Genomic DNA, 19,144 nt, shown 5'->3' with positions numbered 1-19,144 from the left:
GTTTTTATGATCTTTCGAGCGTTGGCTTTAAAGTTATAGGGTGGTACTAGCTAAAATAACTGTCCAGAGGCATTACCATAATGTGTGACAAGACACACACACACCTGGTTAGCAGGTATTGAGCTCTCCATTTGCCATCTAAGCAAACTCCATCTTCATCCCTCCTCCTCTGTATATTTACTGATAACACATTTTCACAGTGCGTAATAAAAGCATGAACATGTTGCTGCTTAGGTCAGGCCAGTCCTCTAAAACAGGTTTGAATATAGATCATTGGGACTTCCTGCTTAAATAGAGGTTAGATAAAGGTCCATGTAAGGTCATCATTTTGAGACAGAGCTTTTTAGAAGTTCAGACCAAACATCAATAGGAGTTGGAAAAAGAACAAAAGCTGCAGTTCCTCTAGCGTCTAGCAGAGGTAGCAGTGAGTCAGTCAGTAGAAATAAATATGTTTCCACCTGATACAAAAACTCTTTTGGTATCTATAGCTAATTTAAAAATTCCGTTATTAGGGGTGTGGTCTCTGTGACGGACAGGTGAATGGTGATACAGGTGGCTGTAGCTGCTAGCTGTCTGCTAATTTCACCTGGACTAGACCTCTGGCCCATGTTTGTGCTGTTGGAGCCTTTTTGAACATTTTAATGACATCATGTGACCAATAATATGATTGCTGTGAGGTCATTGTACTAACAGATGGTCCAAGAAGACAGTACTCCAGTTTTGCATCTGATGGTACCAAACAGTCTCTGGCTGTAGTACAATAATCAAGAGTTGGCTGATAACAGACTGTCCTTTTTATTTTTTAAATAATTTTTTAAAAATAAAAAAAAAAATGATAAGACTGTCCACAGGCCAGTGAGTTGTGCTGTAGCGGCCATGTTTGTATAACATCTTTGGGACTGTTTAAGGGTCCTGGGAATACTGTAGGTCAGAGAAGGTCCTGTTTTTAAAGCTGCGTGAGGAAAAACCCTCACAGTGCCTCCGATGATGTCACTTTCTCTTTTCTGACTCCTTAAAAATCTTAACTTCTTGACTCTTTCATGATCAGTTTTGAAGTCCACTGATTGTTAACATGAGTCATGTGACCACTGAAAACATCATGCCCTGCTCTGCCTTGCTCTGATAAACTGGGAGGACTAGTTCACACTCTGGAAACGCCAGAAGAGGTCAGACATCACTGGGGTCATCAAAGTGTGGAAGCTTAATCTCATTTAATGTGATGCATGCCTGCAAACAGCCTCAGAAACACCAGACGTGAAAAAAATAAAGTTTCACTTACACAGACAGGCTTCAGATGTCTCAGGTGCAATTATGCTGTCCAGCTGAAACATATGGAAGAATCTATATATAGATATCTATCTCTCTCTCTCTCTCTATCGTGTGATTAAAAATTTAAATCTCAAGAAATTCTAAATGATCACAGCATGAATTAAAAATTAAGTTACTGATCATTTAGAGAAAAAAAGTCCAAATGTTGCTATGGCCTCTCATTGTGTCTGTGACACAAATTGTGTTCACCGTACGAGGCTGTAACCATCGATGACTTCGCGTCTGTCCACAGCAGCAGCTCATTTTGCACAAAAGGAGCCAATCAGATCCCAGGAGGATCAATAATGAGACAGAGGCGCTGATCAGTTTGCAGCTGATTTATTCAGCTTCACATACACACTCCATCATAACGCACAGAATCACTGGTTTTTGGATTTCCCTTTTTTCCTTCATATTGCACCAAAAATAATGAGCAAACAACAGCATGAAAAAGCAACAAACTTCTTGTTTCCCTCAAACCTTTTTAAACACCAGTAGGTACAGACAGGCCTGAATGTGTGTAACCAGTAAAACAAGGGAGTAAAGCAAGGCAGGCCACACGGGTTTGAACCCTCACATAGGAGACCAGTGGAAGAGTCTGACATTCCCTTTGACTGTACAAAAATAGGCTTGAAAATATTTAATCTAGTTTCCTTAAAAAGATGAGGTATGCTCGGTTCGGTAATATCACAAATATCCACACCTGAACGGGAAAAAAAAAAAAAGTCAGTCGGTGTCGTCCGGGTCCGACCCGAGCGGCAGAAACGAGTCCATAAAAGCCTATCGGTTCATCTGCTCACGAGCACCAAGTCCACGCCAGAACGCAGCCAGCCACAGCGCTTGGAGCCCGTGCAGCAGCAGCCGCGACACCCCGCTCCCTGACCGGAGCTCGAAGGGTCAGACTAGCAGGTAAACACCAGGTCCGTGAAGTCGGCCTTCAGCCAGTCAGCGGCAATCATCTCGCTCAGCTCCGGCGTGCAGTAGTCCGGGAACTCGAAGTGGGACCCGAGGCTGCCCCCCTCCGTGCATCCGCAGGCGTCCAGGTCCTTATCCACAAGCGACAGGCTCAAGCTCCCCGAGGCCGAGCTAGACGACGAGTTCCACGGGTCAGAGCAGGACTGCAGGCCGCCCAGGAAGTTGGAGGTGAAATCCAGCGGCTCCACGGGGAGGTCATCCAGGTCTTCCCCGCAGCAGGAGGAGGCGGAGGTGCAGACGGAGCGGGAGGGGGAAGCTGGGGAGAGGGAGGCGGGGTGGACCGGCGTGCTATGCCGTGTGAAGCTGAAGTAGAGACGGCCAGAGGACGGGAGCGTGCTGGGTCCCACAGCGGAATCCCGGGGGGGCAGCTTGGTGATACTGTAGCAGGGCAGCTCTTCTTCCTCCTCCTCCTCTGAGGATGATGAGGATGAGTCGTCATTGTCCTCCTCCTCGCTGTCCGTATAGTCACGTTTGCTGAGTGTAATAGCGCTCGGCACGTACCGTAACCGGTGATCCGTCTGCCGGGCGCTGAGCTGATAGCGGGGGTTCAGTAGCTGGTACTCGGGGTCCGGCTGCTGGTGTTTCAGCTGGTACCGGGAGTTTAGTTGCTGGCACCGGGGGTCTAGTTGCTGGTGTGGTTTATCTCGGTCCTGTGGTTTCCGCTGGTGGCGGGAGTCCGTCTGCTGGTCTTGCGGGGGGAGACTGCCCGCTTTGACGGCCCCGCCCACCGACTTGCCGGCTCGGGGGAACTTCTTCGCCGCAGCAGGGGTCTTGTGAGACGGTGTGTCGTTTCTCTCCTGGTACTGACCGGCCGACCTCCCCTCGGTCCGGGGCTTCTTCTTGGGCCGGTACTTGTAGTTAGGGTAGTCGGCCATGTGCTGCAGCCGGAGGCGCTCCGCTTCCCGGATGAACGGAACCTTCTCGTTGTCGGTTAACATTTTCCAACGCTTCCCGAGCCACTTGGAGATCTCGGCGTTGTGCATGTCCGGAGACTGCTCCATGATCTTCCTCCGCTCGATTTTAGACCACACCATGAAGGCATTCATGGGCCGTTTGATGTGGCCCGAGGCGGTCTTACGCCGCTCCGGTTTCTGCGGCGAGGGGCTGCCGGCACAGGCCCCCACCGTCCGGCTCCGCTCCGGGGCAGCTGCTTCACGGTAGCCGGCGGTGAGCCTCGCCTCAGTGGGCTCCTTGTGCAGACCCATCGTCTGAAATAATCCCTGAAAGCCACCGGGCCGGACCGGCTGATCCCGCTGATGTTCCCGCGGTTTCCTTCAGTTTCTCAGTTTGTCTGTACTCGCGCCCCTCAGTCACGCTTAATGCATTTCGTGCGCGAGCTCTCAAACCGGCGTCTTTTTAACCGAAGTAGAAGTCGTTCCCGCCCTCAACCAATCAGCGTTGTTTTGCAAGAACACCTTCCCGCCTCCGCTTCGCCCTCAGCGAGTCACAGTGTAGAGCTCCTCCCCCGCGTGTTAGCTCACCCGCCTCAGGCCGTTACTCCAAATCATTCTCAATAGATCAATCAGTGAAAGTAATCAATGGTTGCGGCTCTCTATCGACAAAAGAGAAATATTCCCATTGTGTGTGTGTGTGTGTGTGTGTGTGTGTGTGTGTGTGTGTATGAGAGATGGTTCAGTGTGAACAAACTGGTGGTCACTTACATATTGAATAAAGCCTGGTTTATTTCACTGTTTAATAACAATCACAGCTGGATCTCATGTGTTTCTGATATTAAATGAGTGAAAAGCTCAGCGCTCAGGTAACAAGCCCTCTAAGGCTCCTTGAAGAGTCCTTAAGGACATCCCAGGAATCCTTTAGGAAGGCTGGGAGGTTCCTGGAGTCTTCAAGGAGTTCCAGTTATTCTGCTTAGATAATCTCAGTTCCTGATGTGGAGCTGGTTTGGCTTCTTCCAGAACCACAGTTGGACCCCAGGAGAACATTGAGCTCATCAGGAGAGACAGTCAGCATCAGAAACTGAGCAAACCGTGTTTGCTTACGTTACAGTTATGAAGGACTTCCTGTGCACGACCACAAACAAACACACACAGGAGCCCCACAGAGACACTGCCTCTCAGGGGGTCACAGGTCACTGTTGTTGCTGCACTGCTTTAATGCTCTCAGGTAAAAGAAGTCTGAAACCAAAACTGCTCCCCCTCAGCTGAACAACCGTCCTCACCCAGTGCCCTCAGTCCCCCCTCGCCCAGCACCAAGCCTTTCTAACTGCCCTACAGGAAATTTCCATCTGTAAGCAGCGTGTGAGGACAGTCAGGTAGACAACGCCCCCCCGGCCGCCCTGCAGAGATTCCCACTTGTACAGCAAATAAACATCCAGACATCAGCTGACACAGGTCCGAGTCCTTGGGAACATGTGTTTAAGGTCACATTTCAATAAAAAAAAATCACATAAAAAAACCTCCTTCTGTGGATAAAGTTCCTAAACCAGAAAATAAAATAAAAAAAGAATTTACACACAACGTGACAAGAAACCAGGAGCAGTGCATATGAAGCTTTTGTAAGCACAGCTCGGCTGCTGCTGGGGGATTCAGGCCCTTTAAAATGTAAATTAAAGCTTTTAGAGAGCCGTTAGGACCTTTTATCCCTCCGAATGAAATAATTAACCTGGTGTTTGTTGAAATGCAGGTACAGTCAGGGCTTCTACCTGCCAGCTGCTGTAACAGTTGACAGGTAGATTGTGGATGTTTATAAAGTGAACTTCTGGATAAAACAGTTAGTGCGCTGTCCGATTTAATGATTCCCGAATCCAGCTGGTAGCTGCCGATCCTGCACCAGCACACGGTCCACGTGTGTGTGTGAGTGTTTCTGTGTGTTTGTCTGTGTGTTTGTATGTGTCTGCAGCTCAGAGTTTCTACTGAAAAGATCTGAACTTTTTAAGTTTTTAACCTTTTTAAGGTTTTGAAGACAACTGTTATAATTGTTAGAAATGAGTCACGATTTTGACTTTTATTTCATGTCTTTTAGTTTAATTCAATTACTTCAGCATATTTGTTTAACCTTCATACTGTGAACACTTTGAGAGGTCACAGGGGTCGGGTCCTGTGTTTTAGATCATCTTTGGTCAGCAGTTCATCGGTGCAGCAGAAATCTGCATGGACGTTCAAGTTTTACACCCCCAGGGTGCACCTTCAGGCTCCTGTCAGCACTGACCTAGCCCCGTCCCCCAGGGCATGAAGCAGGTGATCCAGGCACCAGACATCCAGAGGCCCCAGAGTCTGAGAGCCCAAGGAGGACCATCGGAGGGGCATCCGTGCCACCCTCCTGGGAAGAGCTGAGGAGAGCCCCAGACAAGGGGTCACCCAGCAGCCACGGAGCAGAAGCCAGAGGGGGACCTCCATATCCAAGGCTGGACTGGGACAAAAAATCGGCCCGGGCATTTTGACTAGAGACCGGCCCACCAGGATAAAGATTGAAAATGTGATGTCATTCAGGGGTAAAACCGCAAAGGATTCTGGGAACTTGTGGCAAGAGGTACTAGCGCACGCAGGCTTTCAATTGAACTCAGTTACACAGCGCTTAAAAGAAACCCAAAAGATGGCAAGAAGCTGTTGTATTATTAACTGCAATAGCCGGTCGCATGACAGCCACGGGAAGCCGACGGGTAAAGGGATCGGTTGTTATCGGATTACGTCGTTGAAGAGAAATTGTTCGAGCCATGTTTCCGAAGTAACAAAGAGGCGACGGATGGCCTGGATATACCAAATATAACGTCTCAGAACACTCCAGCTCACATGTTAGTCTGCTCCAAGCATTCCCACAAAGGTCAGAGTTTTGTAGTAGTAAATACGTCATTTTTCTTAACATAATTGGTGATATAGGTTACAAGCAAGTCTGGCGCTGAACAGAAATTGTCGCGCTATGCTCCTTTATTTATTGTGCATAAATAGTGAATTGTCCTGACACAATATTGCGTTTCGCTTCTGTTATTATGGTACATTGACAAAAACATATACTTTTATTCACAGGATAAAACAGTTGTTTTGTATCACTAATTGTCCATTGCGATTACAACATACAATATTATTGTTACTGCTACATTTCTGTAATGCTACCAGAAATTATTTCCACTACTAATTAATTAAATGGTAAATGGCCTGTATTTATATAGCGCTTTACTAGTCCCTAAGGACCCCAAAGTGCTTTACATATCCAGTCATCCACCCATTCACACACTGGTGATGGCAAGCTACATTGTAGCCACAGCCACCCTGGGGTGCACTGACAGAGGCGAGGCTGCCGGACACTGGCGCCACCGGGCCCTCTGACCACCACCAGTAGGCAACGGGTGAAGTGTCTTGCCCAAGGACACAACGACCGAGACTGTCCAAGCCGGGGCTCGAACCGGCAACCTTCCGATTACAAGGCGACCTCCCAACTCTTGAGCCACGATCGCCCCCCTAATTACCGTTGAGCTCAAAGGTTATATTAATAAACGGTTAACAAATGTGTATGTCTGTGAAGGTTTTCAGTCATCCAGGTCATCGTAGTCAAAGGAGCTTGCAAAGAAAGGCGTCTGGACAGTGTTTTAGGTGTTTAGCAATGTTATAAGTGGCTGAGTTTATGCTACTGACTATGGGTCTGAGTGGGACAGCTTCCTTGTGGATTTTAGGAAGTCCGTAAATGCAGGGTATCGCATCCCCTGGGTAAAGGCGGTGATATGTAAGGCGGTCAATAATTTTGTCCTTTTCAAAGTCTTGAAGGCAAGCTATAACTTTCTTTTTGTAGCTGCTTGTGGGGTCTCGCTTTAAGGCTTCGTAGGTATTGTTGTCACTGAGGAGAGTAGTGATCTTTGTATGGTAATCTGTAGTGTTTAGGACCACGGTGCATCTTCCCTTATCAGCTGGTAAAACAGTGATGTTGTGGTCTTTGCTCAGGGAAGCGACGGCCTTCTTTTCCTGTATTGTGAGGTTGGATGGAGGGAGCGTGGCTGAGACTTTCATCCTGATTTGCTCTGCTTCTGTCTGTGATAATTTATTAATCCGTATGACAGATTCTGTGGCTGTGATGAGGTCCACTATGGGCAATTGTTGTGGAGAAATGGCAAAAATTGCTACCATCCTTGCTCCTCTTGTGGGGAACACCCCACACCACATCAAGAACTCCACCGACTTCACCGACAAGGTCCAGAAACTTACCCTGGATCCAGATGAAACCATGGTGTCCTTTGATGTAGTCTCTCTCTTAACTTGCATACCCACCACGGAGGCCGTGGAGACTGTCAGAAAACAACTACAAGAAGACAGCTCCTTGGAGGACAGGACCAACTTCACACCCGATCAGATCTGCACACTGTTAGACCTCTGCCTCACCACTACATATTTCAAGTACAACGAAGGCTTTTACAGACAAAAACATGGCTGTGCCATGGGCTCCCCCGTGTCACCTATTGTAGCCAACCTTTACATGGAGGAAGTGGAAAGGAAAGTGGAAAGTTCAAAGGAAGAGTACCCAGCCACTGGTACAGATATGTGGACGACACCTGGGTCAAAATCAAGACATAAGAAGTGGAATCCTTCACTGCGCACATTAACGTGGTGGATAAAAACATCAAGTTCACCAGGGAAGACACAAAGGACAACTGTTTGCCTTTCCTGGACTGCGCTGTGCACATTGAAGAGAACGGCAACCTCAACATCGAAGTTTACCGGAAGCCCACACACACGGACCAGTACCTCCTCTTTGACTCCCATCACCCTCTGGAACACAAACTTGGAGTAATTAGGACCCTACACCACCGGGCAGAACATGTTCCCTCTAAGCCTGAAGGAAAAAAGAAGGAACACACACATGTAAAGGAAGCACTCAAAACGTGCGGCTATCCTAAATGGGCGTTCTTAAAGTCAGCAAAGAGGCACAGAAAAGAAGTCCAGACACCAGCGAGGGAGGATAAGAAAGACAGACGCAACAACATTGTCATCCCCTATGTAGCCGGTGTATCAGAAAAACTCAGGAGAGTTTTCTCCAAGCATGACCCAGCAACACGCTCAGACAAAAACTGGTTCACCCGAAAGACAAAACGCCAAAACACAGACTTAACAATGTGGTGTATGCTGTACAGTGCAGCGAGGAATGCCCAGACCTCTACATTGAAGAGACCAAACAGCCACTTCACAAGCGCATGGCACAACACAGAAGAGCCACCTCCACAGGACAAGACTCAGCTGTCCATCTGCATCTTTCTTAAGGATAAAGGACACTCTTTCGAGGATGCCAATGTTCACATTTTGGACAGAGAGGACAGATGGTTTGAAAGAGGAGTGAAAGAAGCCATCTATGTCCACTGTGAGCGACCATCTTTGAACAGAGGCGGTGGTTTACGACACCAACTCTCTGCCATCTATAATCCAGTTTTGAGATCCCTTCCCAGACGCCTTAACGCCCACTCACATCCTGGGCCATCTGATCTCAGGAATTCGCATGATAAGGTGGGGCCAGGTTTCACAATGAACACACCCGAAACTCTGGCTGATTGGGACCCACACCCAGTTTCACACCTTGGCTCAGGCGATTAGAGGATCATCAGGGGGTCCTTTTGTCCCTCTGTGGGGGGTTACTCCACCTAGGTTTATATCTGGGACTCTCCGCCATTTGACCTTAGAACTGAAGAAGCTTCTCGGATGAGAGGTGAAACGTCTTCAAGTAACTTAAAGAAGTCCAGACGCCTTTCTTTACAAGCTCCTTTGATTAATGAATGTGTATTTATGACGATGATTTGTGAGACTGGTAAACTTACCTTTGTTCGTACGATGGTCTTTCGTTCTACACGGTGCATTTCAAGGTCCTGTCCCATCCGTCGGTAAACTGTACCTGGGCTTGTTGCAGTGACCTGAAGTTACTAAACTTCATGAGTGTATGCACTCACTCCAAGAACCGTATAATTATAAATCTGAGCGTGATGAAAGTTGGGCAGCACGCTAACGTCTTTTGTCCACTCTGTGTGCTCCTAAGGGTCTGACCCTTTCACTCCTTTTATTTTTTCCTCGTATCTTTTCTTTGTCTTTTTGTCGAGTCTGTCTTTGTACGGACCGGCATTGTTCTCCTTTTGTTTTGTACATTCCTTTTTTGTGCGGCAAAGAAAAAAACAAGAAGGTATTGGAACCGGAGAATGAACGTTTTGCGGTGCTGCAAATGCTTGCATTTGCTGCGGTGTTTGGATTGTTTTGCCACGAGTTCCCGGCATGCAATGCGCGAAAATCACGTGATTGCTAAACAAGGGGGAGGGTGCATCCGGCCTCCTCGGCTGTAATTGGTCCAGCCCAGAGTCGATCATGACCAATTGGCCAATCCAACACCTTTCATTATATATACCCTTCCTAAAAAAAAAAAAAAAATCCATCGGCCCATAAAAACAAAAAATCGCCAGCGGCCCACCGGGCAATTGCCCGGTATGCCCGATGGCCAGTCCAGCTATGTCCATATCTTTGGGGGCCTGAAATCAGCTAGGTTCAGTTTGTCCAGTTTGATCTGAAACATTTAATAAACCATCCTCCTGCGTCTGGTCTTGCTACCTGAGTGTTCACGCCTCACACCGAGGCTGCAGAAACAGAAAATGTTGAACCAAACAGACTCAAAGACTTTGTTAAATTTACATATATTTCTCTGGTGTGGAGTAAATTCTGCTTTTATTTGATAAAACTGAATTAGCAATGACTTTAATAACTCCAATTTTAAATGGTCAGTATCGTCTGCAGCACGAAACCCAACAGCAACAATGATTTCTTAAACCACAGAGAAACAAAGGCAACAACCCGCAGTGAGGTCATGCATCAGGACTGAGCTCTCTGTGGTGATGATGATAATGGTGGTGATCATCATCATCATCATCATCATCATCATCATCATCATCATCATGTGGATTGGTGGGATCTGTGAAAATAAAACTGAGGTTTAAAACTGGAAACCTGTGGATGTCAACATAACCCTAAACATGGATGGATGGAATCGCAGCCGGAGTTACAGGTTGAGCAGCCCTGTTCTAACCTGTCAGCAGGTGGGGGTGTAACCTTGGATTTATGTTGCCATGGAAACAGGGTCCATGGTGCATGATGGCTGGAGTGTCAATGTACATGTATTTGTACATTTGTACATGTACAGGTGTTTGCGTGTGTGCACATGTGTGAATATTGATCAGTCAGTGTTGCATCCAAGCTGATCAATTCATGTGATCAGTACAGACAGAGTCACCTGACAGGTCCTCACCTGTCAGGTGACTCTGAGCTCAGTATCTTTATTTGAATGATGGATCCGAGCAGGTGTTCACAATGAATGAACACCTGCCTGAGCCTGGAGCAGCTGCAGGAGGAAACAAACGTGCTTTGATGGACCGACTCTCAGTCTGCTGGTCCTGTTGTCCAGCAGGCCCAGTGTATGCTGGGAGGTCTTGTCTTGCAGCTCCATGTTTCCTCATCTGAAGGCTGTGTGCAGCTGCTGAAGGCGGTTCTGGTTCTGGTGTGATCGGTCAGTCTAACAGGAAGTTTCGAGTTGTTGGATGAAACCCTACGAGCTGTTGACGCTTTTTGAGTCTGAGGCTGCGATTTAAACTTTATCTGATCTAATTGTGTTTTTTCAGGGACGATGCTGCTTTTTGCTTCAGAGCTATCAGGCCTGTTATGATTGATGACCTGCTGTCACATGACCCCTCACCACAAAATAAAGTAATCAGTGAGATTATGCACTGCTAATCTAACAGACAGATGAAATCATTTTTAATCTTAATCATTTTGAAAAGAAAGATGATCAGTGATCTGATCAGTGTTAATGGTGGGTGATAATGCTTTCAGTCGCAGCTCTAATATTCTCCACTGCTGGTGTCTTAAAATGAGGAGCTGGTGCTCTGCTGGTCACATGCTGTGATGGGCATAACACCAAGTAATCTCCCTAACCCCTGGTCTCTCAGATGGCCACCCCTCCTTGAGCCTGGTTCCGCTGCAGGTTTCTTCCTGGTAAAAAGAAGTTTTCCTTCCCACTGTCTCCAAAGTGCTTGCTCATCTGGGGTTGTCTGATTGTTGGGGTTCTCTGTATTACTGCAGGGCCTTTACCTTACAGTGTATAACACCTTGAGGTGACTGTTGTTGTGATTTAGTGCTATATAAATAAAGTTGAATTGAGTTATATGAGAGGGCTTTTAGCTGCAGTAAAGATGTATATGTACACAGGATGGGAGCAAGAAAGGATTCTACGTGTTTCTTTTATTCATGTGGATAAAAAACAAAGACGATGAGTTGCTGAGAAAACATCCACAATTGTCATTCACGTTTGTGTTCCTTGAACATGAGCCAGGTTTAACCGCACAGGCTTGTTTTCCTCTGCAGTCCTGAATGTTAATGGCATATTAAATTAATCAAGAAATCCAAACGTACAGAGGACTGTGAGCATAAAGACAAGACAGAAAATATGCCAAATAAAAGCCACGTGACATATTAAAGATCAAACGCACTTATACAAAGTCCCAAAGACAGACACAGACTTTCAGTGACACTTCATCACTAACCTGGTCCTGTTTTATAGATTCAATATGATGCTCCTTATTCCTGCTGCTGTTCCTGACGTTTACTGCCCTCAGGGTTTAACAAGAATATCTGCAAGTTTAATCGTGTTTTAAAAACACATACTTACAATGATGAATTTCTGTTTTTTCTAATGTTGCAGGTTCTGCTTTTAAAATCTTTCTAGTCACCATGAATCAAACAATAATGAATGATATAATGAGATAAACTGGTTGTAGTGGTTAAACTGGTGGTTATAATAATAATAATTATTATTATTATCCCATCATCATGCACTGCACTATTAACCTTAACCTATTAACCTTCGGATTAGCAGCTCCACCCTCAGGGTGATATCTAAAACCTGCAGGCCCCTGAGGCCTGGAGTTCGACACCCCTGATTTAGACTAAAGACTGAAAAACTCCCCTCTGTTTCTAACTACTTGGTAAGATCCCACTTCCCCCCTAATATATAGAAGTTTGGAATTTCCCATTTCCTGTTTGGCGGTCTGGACCTCAAAGAGGGTAGCAACATGGAATAGAGCAACCTTCAAATGTTCTGGTAGCACTGATAATCCACCCATGCAAGAAATAGGTTTAAATACATGAGCCTGTACAGCAGATGCTTTGGAGAATGACCAGAAATACACATTTGATTCCACCTGGTCCACAGCAGCTTTAGCGGCACACTTCAGGTGTGAGCATGTTTCATGTCTGTACTGATCACACGAATTGATCAGCTTGGATGCAACACTGACTGATCAATATTCACACATATGCACACACACAAACACCTGTACATGTACAAATGTACAAATATATGTACATTGACACTCCAGCCATCATGCACCATGGGCCCTGTTTCCATGGCAACATAAATCCAAGGTTACACCCCCACCCTCCAATCTCAACATGTAATTGGTAGTCATGGAAACCGGGCTGCTCTAAACTCTCCTGATGGAGGAATGACATCCATCAGACCACCCACCTCCAACCCAGAACTCCCAGTGAGATGCTGGGAGGTGGTGGAGGAGATGGAGGAGGTGGAGACTTACAGATCATTTTGTTGATCATTTAGTGTTTCATGTTTTAGTTTTGAGTTTTGACTCCAGATTTATTGATCTGGACTTCAAGAGTGTTCAATGAAATGCTCCAATTAGTTAAGAGTGAGAAAAAAAATGTCTTGTTATAAAGTATTTGAAATTTAAAAACAAACAAACAAAACACTACATTTTCAGAAATATTTGTGGTTGTTTTCTTGTTTGTTTGTTTTGTACTACTTGAACACTAAAGTGGCCCTACAATGAGAGGACAGTGCCAGCAGTGGCCCACATCTCATTTAAGTTTGAGACCCCTGCTGTAGTCAGACAGCCCCCTGTGAACAAGTGCTTTGGCGACAGTGGGAAAGAAAAGCTCACTTTTAACAGGAAGAAACCTCCGGCAGAGGTGAGGGGGTGAGGGGCATAGACATGCTGTGGAAGAGAGCCAGAGATTAATAATAAGTAATGATTAAATGCAGAGAGGCGTATAAACACATAGTGAGTGAAGAAGAAACACCCAGTGCATCATGGGAATCCCCCAGCAGCCTATATCTGTTGCAGCATAACTAAGGGAGGATTCAGGGTCACCTGATCCAGCCCTAACTATAAGATTTGTCAAAAAGGAAAGTTTGAAGCCTAATCTTAAAAGTAGAGATAGTGTCTGTCTCCTAGATCAAAATTGGAAGCTGGTTTTCATTAAGAAAGCAGTCCTACATATTTATTTTATATGTGCATTGAAGGACATATCCTGATCAAAACTGACCTCAAGGTTCCTCACAGTGTTACTGGAGGCCAAGGCTCTTGGTTAGATACCATATTTCTAAGATTGGTACAACAACCTCAAGTTTGTGAAAATCCACATACATTCTTTTAACCAACCTTTGTTACTTAAAATAGATACATTTTATCATGAAATATATTTTTGACATGATGCTGAGGACATCCTGGATTAACCTCTCTGACTCATACAGGATCCCAGTTGTTCACTGTTCACTGAAACCAGCGATCGAGATGGAAACTCATCAGCAAAATTCTCTGTGGAAATCCCAGGAAGTTGATCCTTTGTCTGGATGTTGTGTTCTCAGTGTGAAACGCAGCTTTGAGTGTCAGCTGACCCTTAGAAACATTTCCATAATGACAGTAACCAGCACTGTTGATGAAGAATGGGCCACATGCTCAGTCTCATGGTCATTAAAATGCAAATTATAATGACTGTTGATGAGTGGTCATCAGCAGCATTCCCAGAGGGCTGCGGATGGCTGTAAACGTCACCTGGATGAATCGTTTCTCCCAAAACACAGCAGGAAGTGCCTCTGCAACTGCAGGTATCGCCTGTTTTATCCCGTCTGCGGTTCAGTTTTGGCATTTGCTCATAAAGCTCACGAGGACATGTGTCACCTTCATAAATGTGCCAAAAATCAGGTGGAAATCAAACTTGTACCTTCCACTGCCCACAGCTCAGTGTTCCTGTAACTCTGTCCACCCCTCAGCTGTCTGTGGTGAGTGTCATGTCCAGACATGCCTTCAGATCTCACATTACCACAGGCCTCATTAGGAGTAAGTATGCAGCTGTCAAGTAAACAGCACACCTGTTCAGGTGTTCCAGCTGAATCGGGGCATGCTGTTTTTTCTTCTTTGTTTACTTTGGAAGCTGTTTTTTTCCCTGTGTTCTCTTCCTGATTTTTTTGTGAGCTCCTCCAACACATCCAAACACACGAAACATAAAGCGACAGCATCTCTATGAGTTTATTCTGGCTGTAACTGAAACATGCACAAACTGGTTCTACCACCAACACCTGCAGTTCCTCTGATGTTCATCAGAGGCAGCAGTGAGTGCCCCCCCTATAGAAAACGAACTCATCACTAGTGCTGTAAAATTGATAAAGAGCAGAATTCAAACAGTTTGTTCTCTAACATCTTGCTGGACAAGAAGATGTTCCTCGGGGATCAGATATGATTTATGTTCAGGCTAAAGAAGCGGGTTTAATTCTTTAAAAGTCAGAGGCTTACAGATCAAGCTGTATGTGTTGCAGCGCTAACCGTCATACAATACAAAAACACACAGCCATGGGGGTCAACATAACAAGCACAGAACTAAAGACAAAGGATGAGCTACAAAGAAATAAAGAGCCATGAACACCAGGAGATACCAGAACGCTAAAGATCACCAATCCAGAGCACAGAAGCATCAAAGATGATATGCACACAATCTCAGCCGAAGGACCACGAAAACGACCCTCAGGCCTTCATTAGCAGCTTCATGTCTGTGAAACCAGTGCTGTGAAACTGCACAAAGTGCATTCTGGGTAACCTTTCAGGCTCCAGCAGCCTGTGGGACAGGTGAGAGCAGGTTCTTTACAGCCTGGATGTGTCTCACTGATGGGGATCGTTTACGTTTTAAGGTGTTCATGGTTCTCAGAGCTCAGGATCTGTGGATGTGACATTTTCCTCCTGCTCGTGTCGGCTCACTTGCGTGTCAAATGTTAGATCAGCCACCCATCAGGAACATCTGGAGGAGAGTGGAGGACTCCAGGCTTTCCTTCACTTCTTGTCTGTGTGAGTGATCAGAGCGAGGATGGTGGCGGTTGTTCTGATTGAGGTGGGACGATGAGCTCTGACAGGCTCCAAACAGAAGCTGTCATTGTCATGGCGGCGTCTATACCTCCAGATGAGCCGGTGATGGATTTAACTGTCTGAACACATTCCTGCAGCAGTACAGGGTGCCATTATTCTGCTGTGATTAAGTGGCGAGTGCCGAGGAAGGACGCCTCTGTGACAGCAATCAGCACACAAACCGAGGATAAAGGACGCTCTGCAGTCCGAGCTGCGCTCAGGTGGAAGACAGGCCATCTTTATGTCAGTCTGCCTTCTGATGGACTCTTGCATTGAAAAGTGAAACGGTAAAAAAAAATGAGGGCCACGAGGGAACATCTGCAGATTACTACTAAGCTTCAGATGTTCTGAAACACAAAGCGGATGAAGTTTAAGGGGGTACAACATGAGTGAAAGGGGTGCACAACATGGCCTACTGAAATCGGCAGAATGGAGGAGAAGTATAGTGACATGCCAATTTTCTGTCCCCACAAAGATGTCTAAACATGTACATGCCTATATACACACACACATGCTGAGCAGAAGTTGCAGTGATGCAGACTAATGCCTTTTGCCTCCCTGGCCTGCACAGTTACCAGCCGTCAGCTGCGTAGAAAAGGATCCTGGTGTAGAAAGTAATATTAAATAAATTCTAACAACAGCTTATCAAGCTTAAACGTGCAGCTGTTGTTTATCCGCTGGTTTCCTCTTTCTGGCGCAAAGTGGGCGATAAACAAACAAGAGAGACGGGACGTGTGACCTTCAGGCTACACCTGACCTTCCTCTGATTTGGACAGAGAAACTGTCAAACTGGGCCAGAACTTTCTGGACACTTCCTGTGGGAATGTACCAAGTGTGGTATGAAGAAGGGGAGGCTATTTGTACTCTGATAACTGTTTCCTGTTGTTTTCAACAACAACCTCGGGACCCTCTCCCTGCTAACACATGGAGCAGGAGAAGCTCTGTGATTGGACGACACCTTCACAACCTGTCTGCGATCATTCCAGGTCAGCAGGCCTCGCCAAGTGAATCAGGACTGAGGTGGCTCCTGAAATGTAATCAGGTGATCAGATGACCTCTTGAAGACTTTAAAGTGCCCAGATGTTTCTGTACAGAGGTGAAAATGATGTGACAGATGTTTTTTTTAACAGCTTTAAATGGCTCTCATTTCTGAGAGCTCTTTGTGTGCTGATAAAGCTCTTCTCATTTAATTTTAAAGTGACAGAAACATGAAAGGAGGGGGGAGAGAGCCAACAAGGAAATCACAAGGATTCTTTTCTTTTTCCGAGGCACAGTGAGGCTTGCTGCTCCGGGCCACTGCACCTCTCAGGGTTACAGGCCAGCTCGCTAATAAGCTCCAACACAAAACCCCCAGCAGGCTGAGGGGGAGGGTGGATGAGAGTGGAGGAGGGTGGAGGAGGAGGTGGCAGATGCCAGACTTGGGACCCAGCAGATGGAGCCTGATGAATCCTGAAAAGAAGGAATTGAAACCCGGAGAAGTTGCCAAGCGGCCGGCTGTAATTATCGCCACGCCTGTGGGTTCATTGTCAATTAGAGAGGCGGTTGGGGCGAGTGACAGCTGTGGCAGATGGTAAAGTTCCAGGGAGAGAGAGAGAGGGGGGTTCCTCTCCAGTGCAAAGCTCAGACCATCAGGCTGCGATTCAGCAGCGGCTCACAGGAAACAACATTATGACCACGTTTAATTTCATTTTACAGTTATATAAATTTTTCATTGGTTGGTGTTTTGGTGACATCGCTCACGTTTCCACAGATTTCCTCATTTACATATTTTACATTTATCCCTTTAGTCTTTTTTTTGGGGGGGATGTGGCAGTTTTTGGGTGAGAGTGGGGTGCTGGCGCAAAGCAAGTAACAGACACGTCACAGCGCCCCCTGATATGCACCTCAGGTATATTTGAACAGTTTTCAGTTTGGGTGTTTTAATCCAGCTTCAGTGCCTCCAGTGTGATTTCATTTCATGAAACAAAACTCGAACACACTTTATGTTTAAAAAGAAGAAATGTAATCAGGTAAAAGAAGATTTCCCATTTCGGATCAGAATAAATGACAATTATAATTAAAAACTACCGGGGAGGGGATCCCGGAGCAGACCGAGAACACGCTGGGGACATGATGTCCCTCGGCTGGTTTGGTCCGACTCAGAAGAACTGCAAGAGGAGGCTGGAGAGGTGCAGGGCCTAGAATGGATGCATGGAAGGATATATCTTACAAGCTGCTCTATCCATCCATTCTCCGCTTATCCATGTCAACGACCGCACCACCCTCTGTTATACTAAGATGAGAGCACTGGTACTAAATCTTTGAATCTTTGGATGGGTAAATGGATGGGTGTTGGGTGGAGGCTGGGCCATGTATTTACATATTTCTGTAGGAGCAGGTGTGGTTGGACCCGTGCTCTCTGTGGAAGTGGCAATTTGGTGGTTTGGTTTTGCCATCACACGTGTTCAGACGCTTGAGAGCATGTTAAAGTTTAGATCATGGTCACCCGTGTGTCCGTCTGGTTTTGGTGTTGAACTTGTGAAGATGTAATTTTTTTCTGCTCTGCAGACATGCTGAACTGTTGTGTGTTTGACTCCGTCAGTGCTCCGCTCTGCCTCCACCTGAACCTGCACTGCTTGGTGATTGCCATGAGTCGATCTGAAGTTTATCTCAGACACACATGTGCACCCTAAACATGTTAATGATTCTCATTGAGTCCATTCAGTTCAGTCACTGTGCTCCTGATCTTTGTTTTACTCCGCCTCCTCAGCAACATCATTATTACACCTCAGACCAGTAAAAGTGAACCGAGTAATTGTGGAATAATAGCCTCCTGGGCTGCTCTGATTACTCGTTCATACAGTTATTTATAAGCATGAGGGGATTTCGTAGGGTGACGATGAGGAATACTGCGGCTCATCCTTCAACACAACAACTGTTTGATAAAGTTCATGAGCTTTTTTGTTTGTATCCTGAAGTGCCTTGAGGCGACTTATGTTGTGATTTGGCGCTATATAAATAAAATTGAATTGAATTGAATTGAATCCTGGAGATAATGTCTGGACAAGACACTGGGACCACAGACGATGGTTTTACAGTGAGTACAAGCACTTCAACCTCCAGAACAGCTAATGGGGTTAAGTCAAGCTAACCGCTAACATGAACAGTGTCAGGTGATACCTGTGCAGGACCTCATGGAGCTGCTGGAGCTGATCAGAGAAGCTCTTCAGCTCTGACCACTGATAAGGAATCTGAGGTATCAACTGCTGGTTATTAGTAATTAAAAACTAGTTAGTTATTTAGTTAGTTACGTTTGAGTTGCTTATGAGTTTATCACCTGTCACCAGATAAAGGTAAAGATATTGTTAACAAGTATTATTAAGGAAGGACACCTGGTCACAGGTGGATGGCGAGCTAGCACAAATACATCTTGGTAACAGGTGCATTAACCATGGCAAAGGGCCCTACAACAGGTAGTAAAGACTAAGCCTACTGGCCAGTGATGTGTACCATGACCGCTGACCCTGTCACCTTAACAACAGCCTGTTTGATCACCTGACAGATTGGAAAGACTACAGGTGTCTCAAGTTTTTCCCTGTGGATTAAACTCACAGTTATGTACTGCATCATGCAGAGTGGGCCTGAGACCAGCAGATATTGATCTCATGTTAGTGCATGTGATATTATTTTCACCCTTCCATTGTTTTAATCCACTTTATCCTGTCCTGT

At 45.9% G+C, this 19,144-nt stretch overlaps 1 protein-coding gene across 1 annotated transcript; it reads right to left on the bottom strand.

Moving 5' to 3' along the window:
• Positions 1–1,634: 1,634 nt before the first annotated feature.
• On the bottom strand, positions 1,635–3,628 carry sox11b (SRY-box transcription factor 11b). The gene has a single exon (XM_085247409.1). The coding sequence runs from the start codon at positions 3,486–3,488 to the stop codon at positions 2,211–2,213; it is 1,278 nt and encodes a 425-aa protein (XP_085103535.1). The 5' UTR covers positions 3,489–3,628; the 3' UTR covers positions 1,635–2,210.
• Between the last annotated feature and the right edge of the window lie 15,516 nt (positions 3,629–19,144).

The sequence above is a fragment of the Mchenga conophoros genome, linkage group LG15, assembly GCF_057382185.1.
Source record: "Mchenga conophoros isolate Kocher_MC1m ecotype Shallow Benthic linkage group LG15, M_conophoros_male_GT1.1, whole genome shotgun sequence".
Lineage (NCBI taxonomy): Eukaryota > Metazoa > Chordata > Actinopteri > Cichliformes > Cichlidae > Mchenga > Mchenga conophoros.
Note: the sequence above shows the minus strand (reverse complement) of the source record. Positions and strands in the feature narration are given on the sequence as shown.

Bases quoted from the DNA above. Each gene is read 5' to 3' on its own strand.
- sox11b (XM_085247409.1), bottom strand. From the start codon at position 3,488: ATGGGTCTGCACAAGGAGCCCACTGAGGCGAGGCTCACCGCCGGCTAC.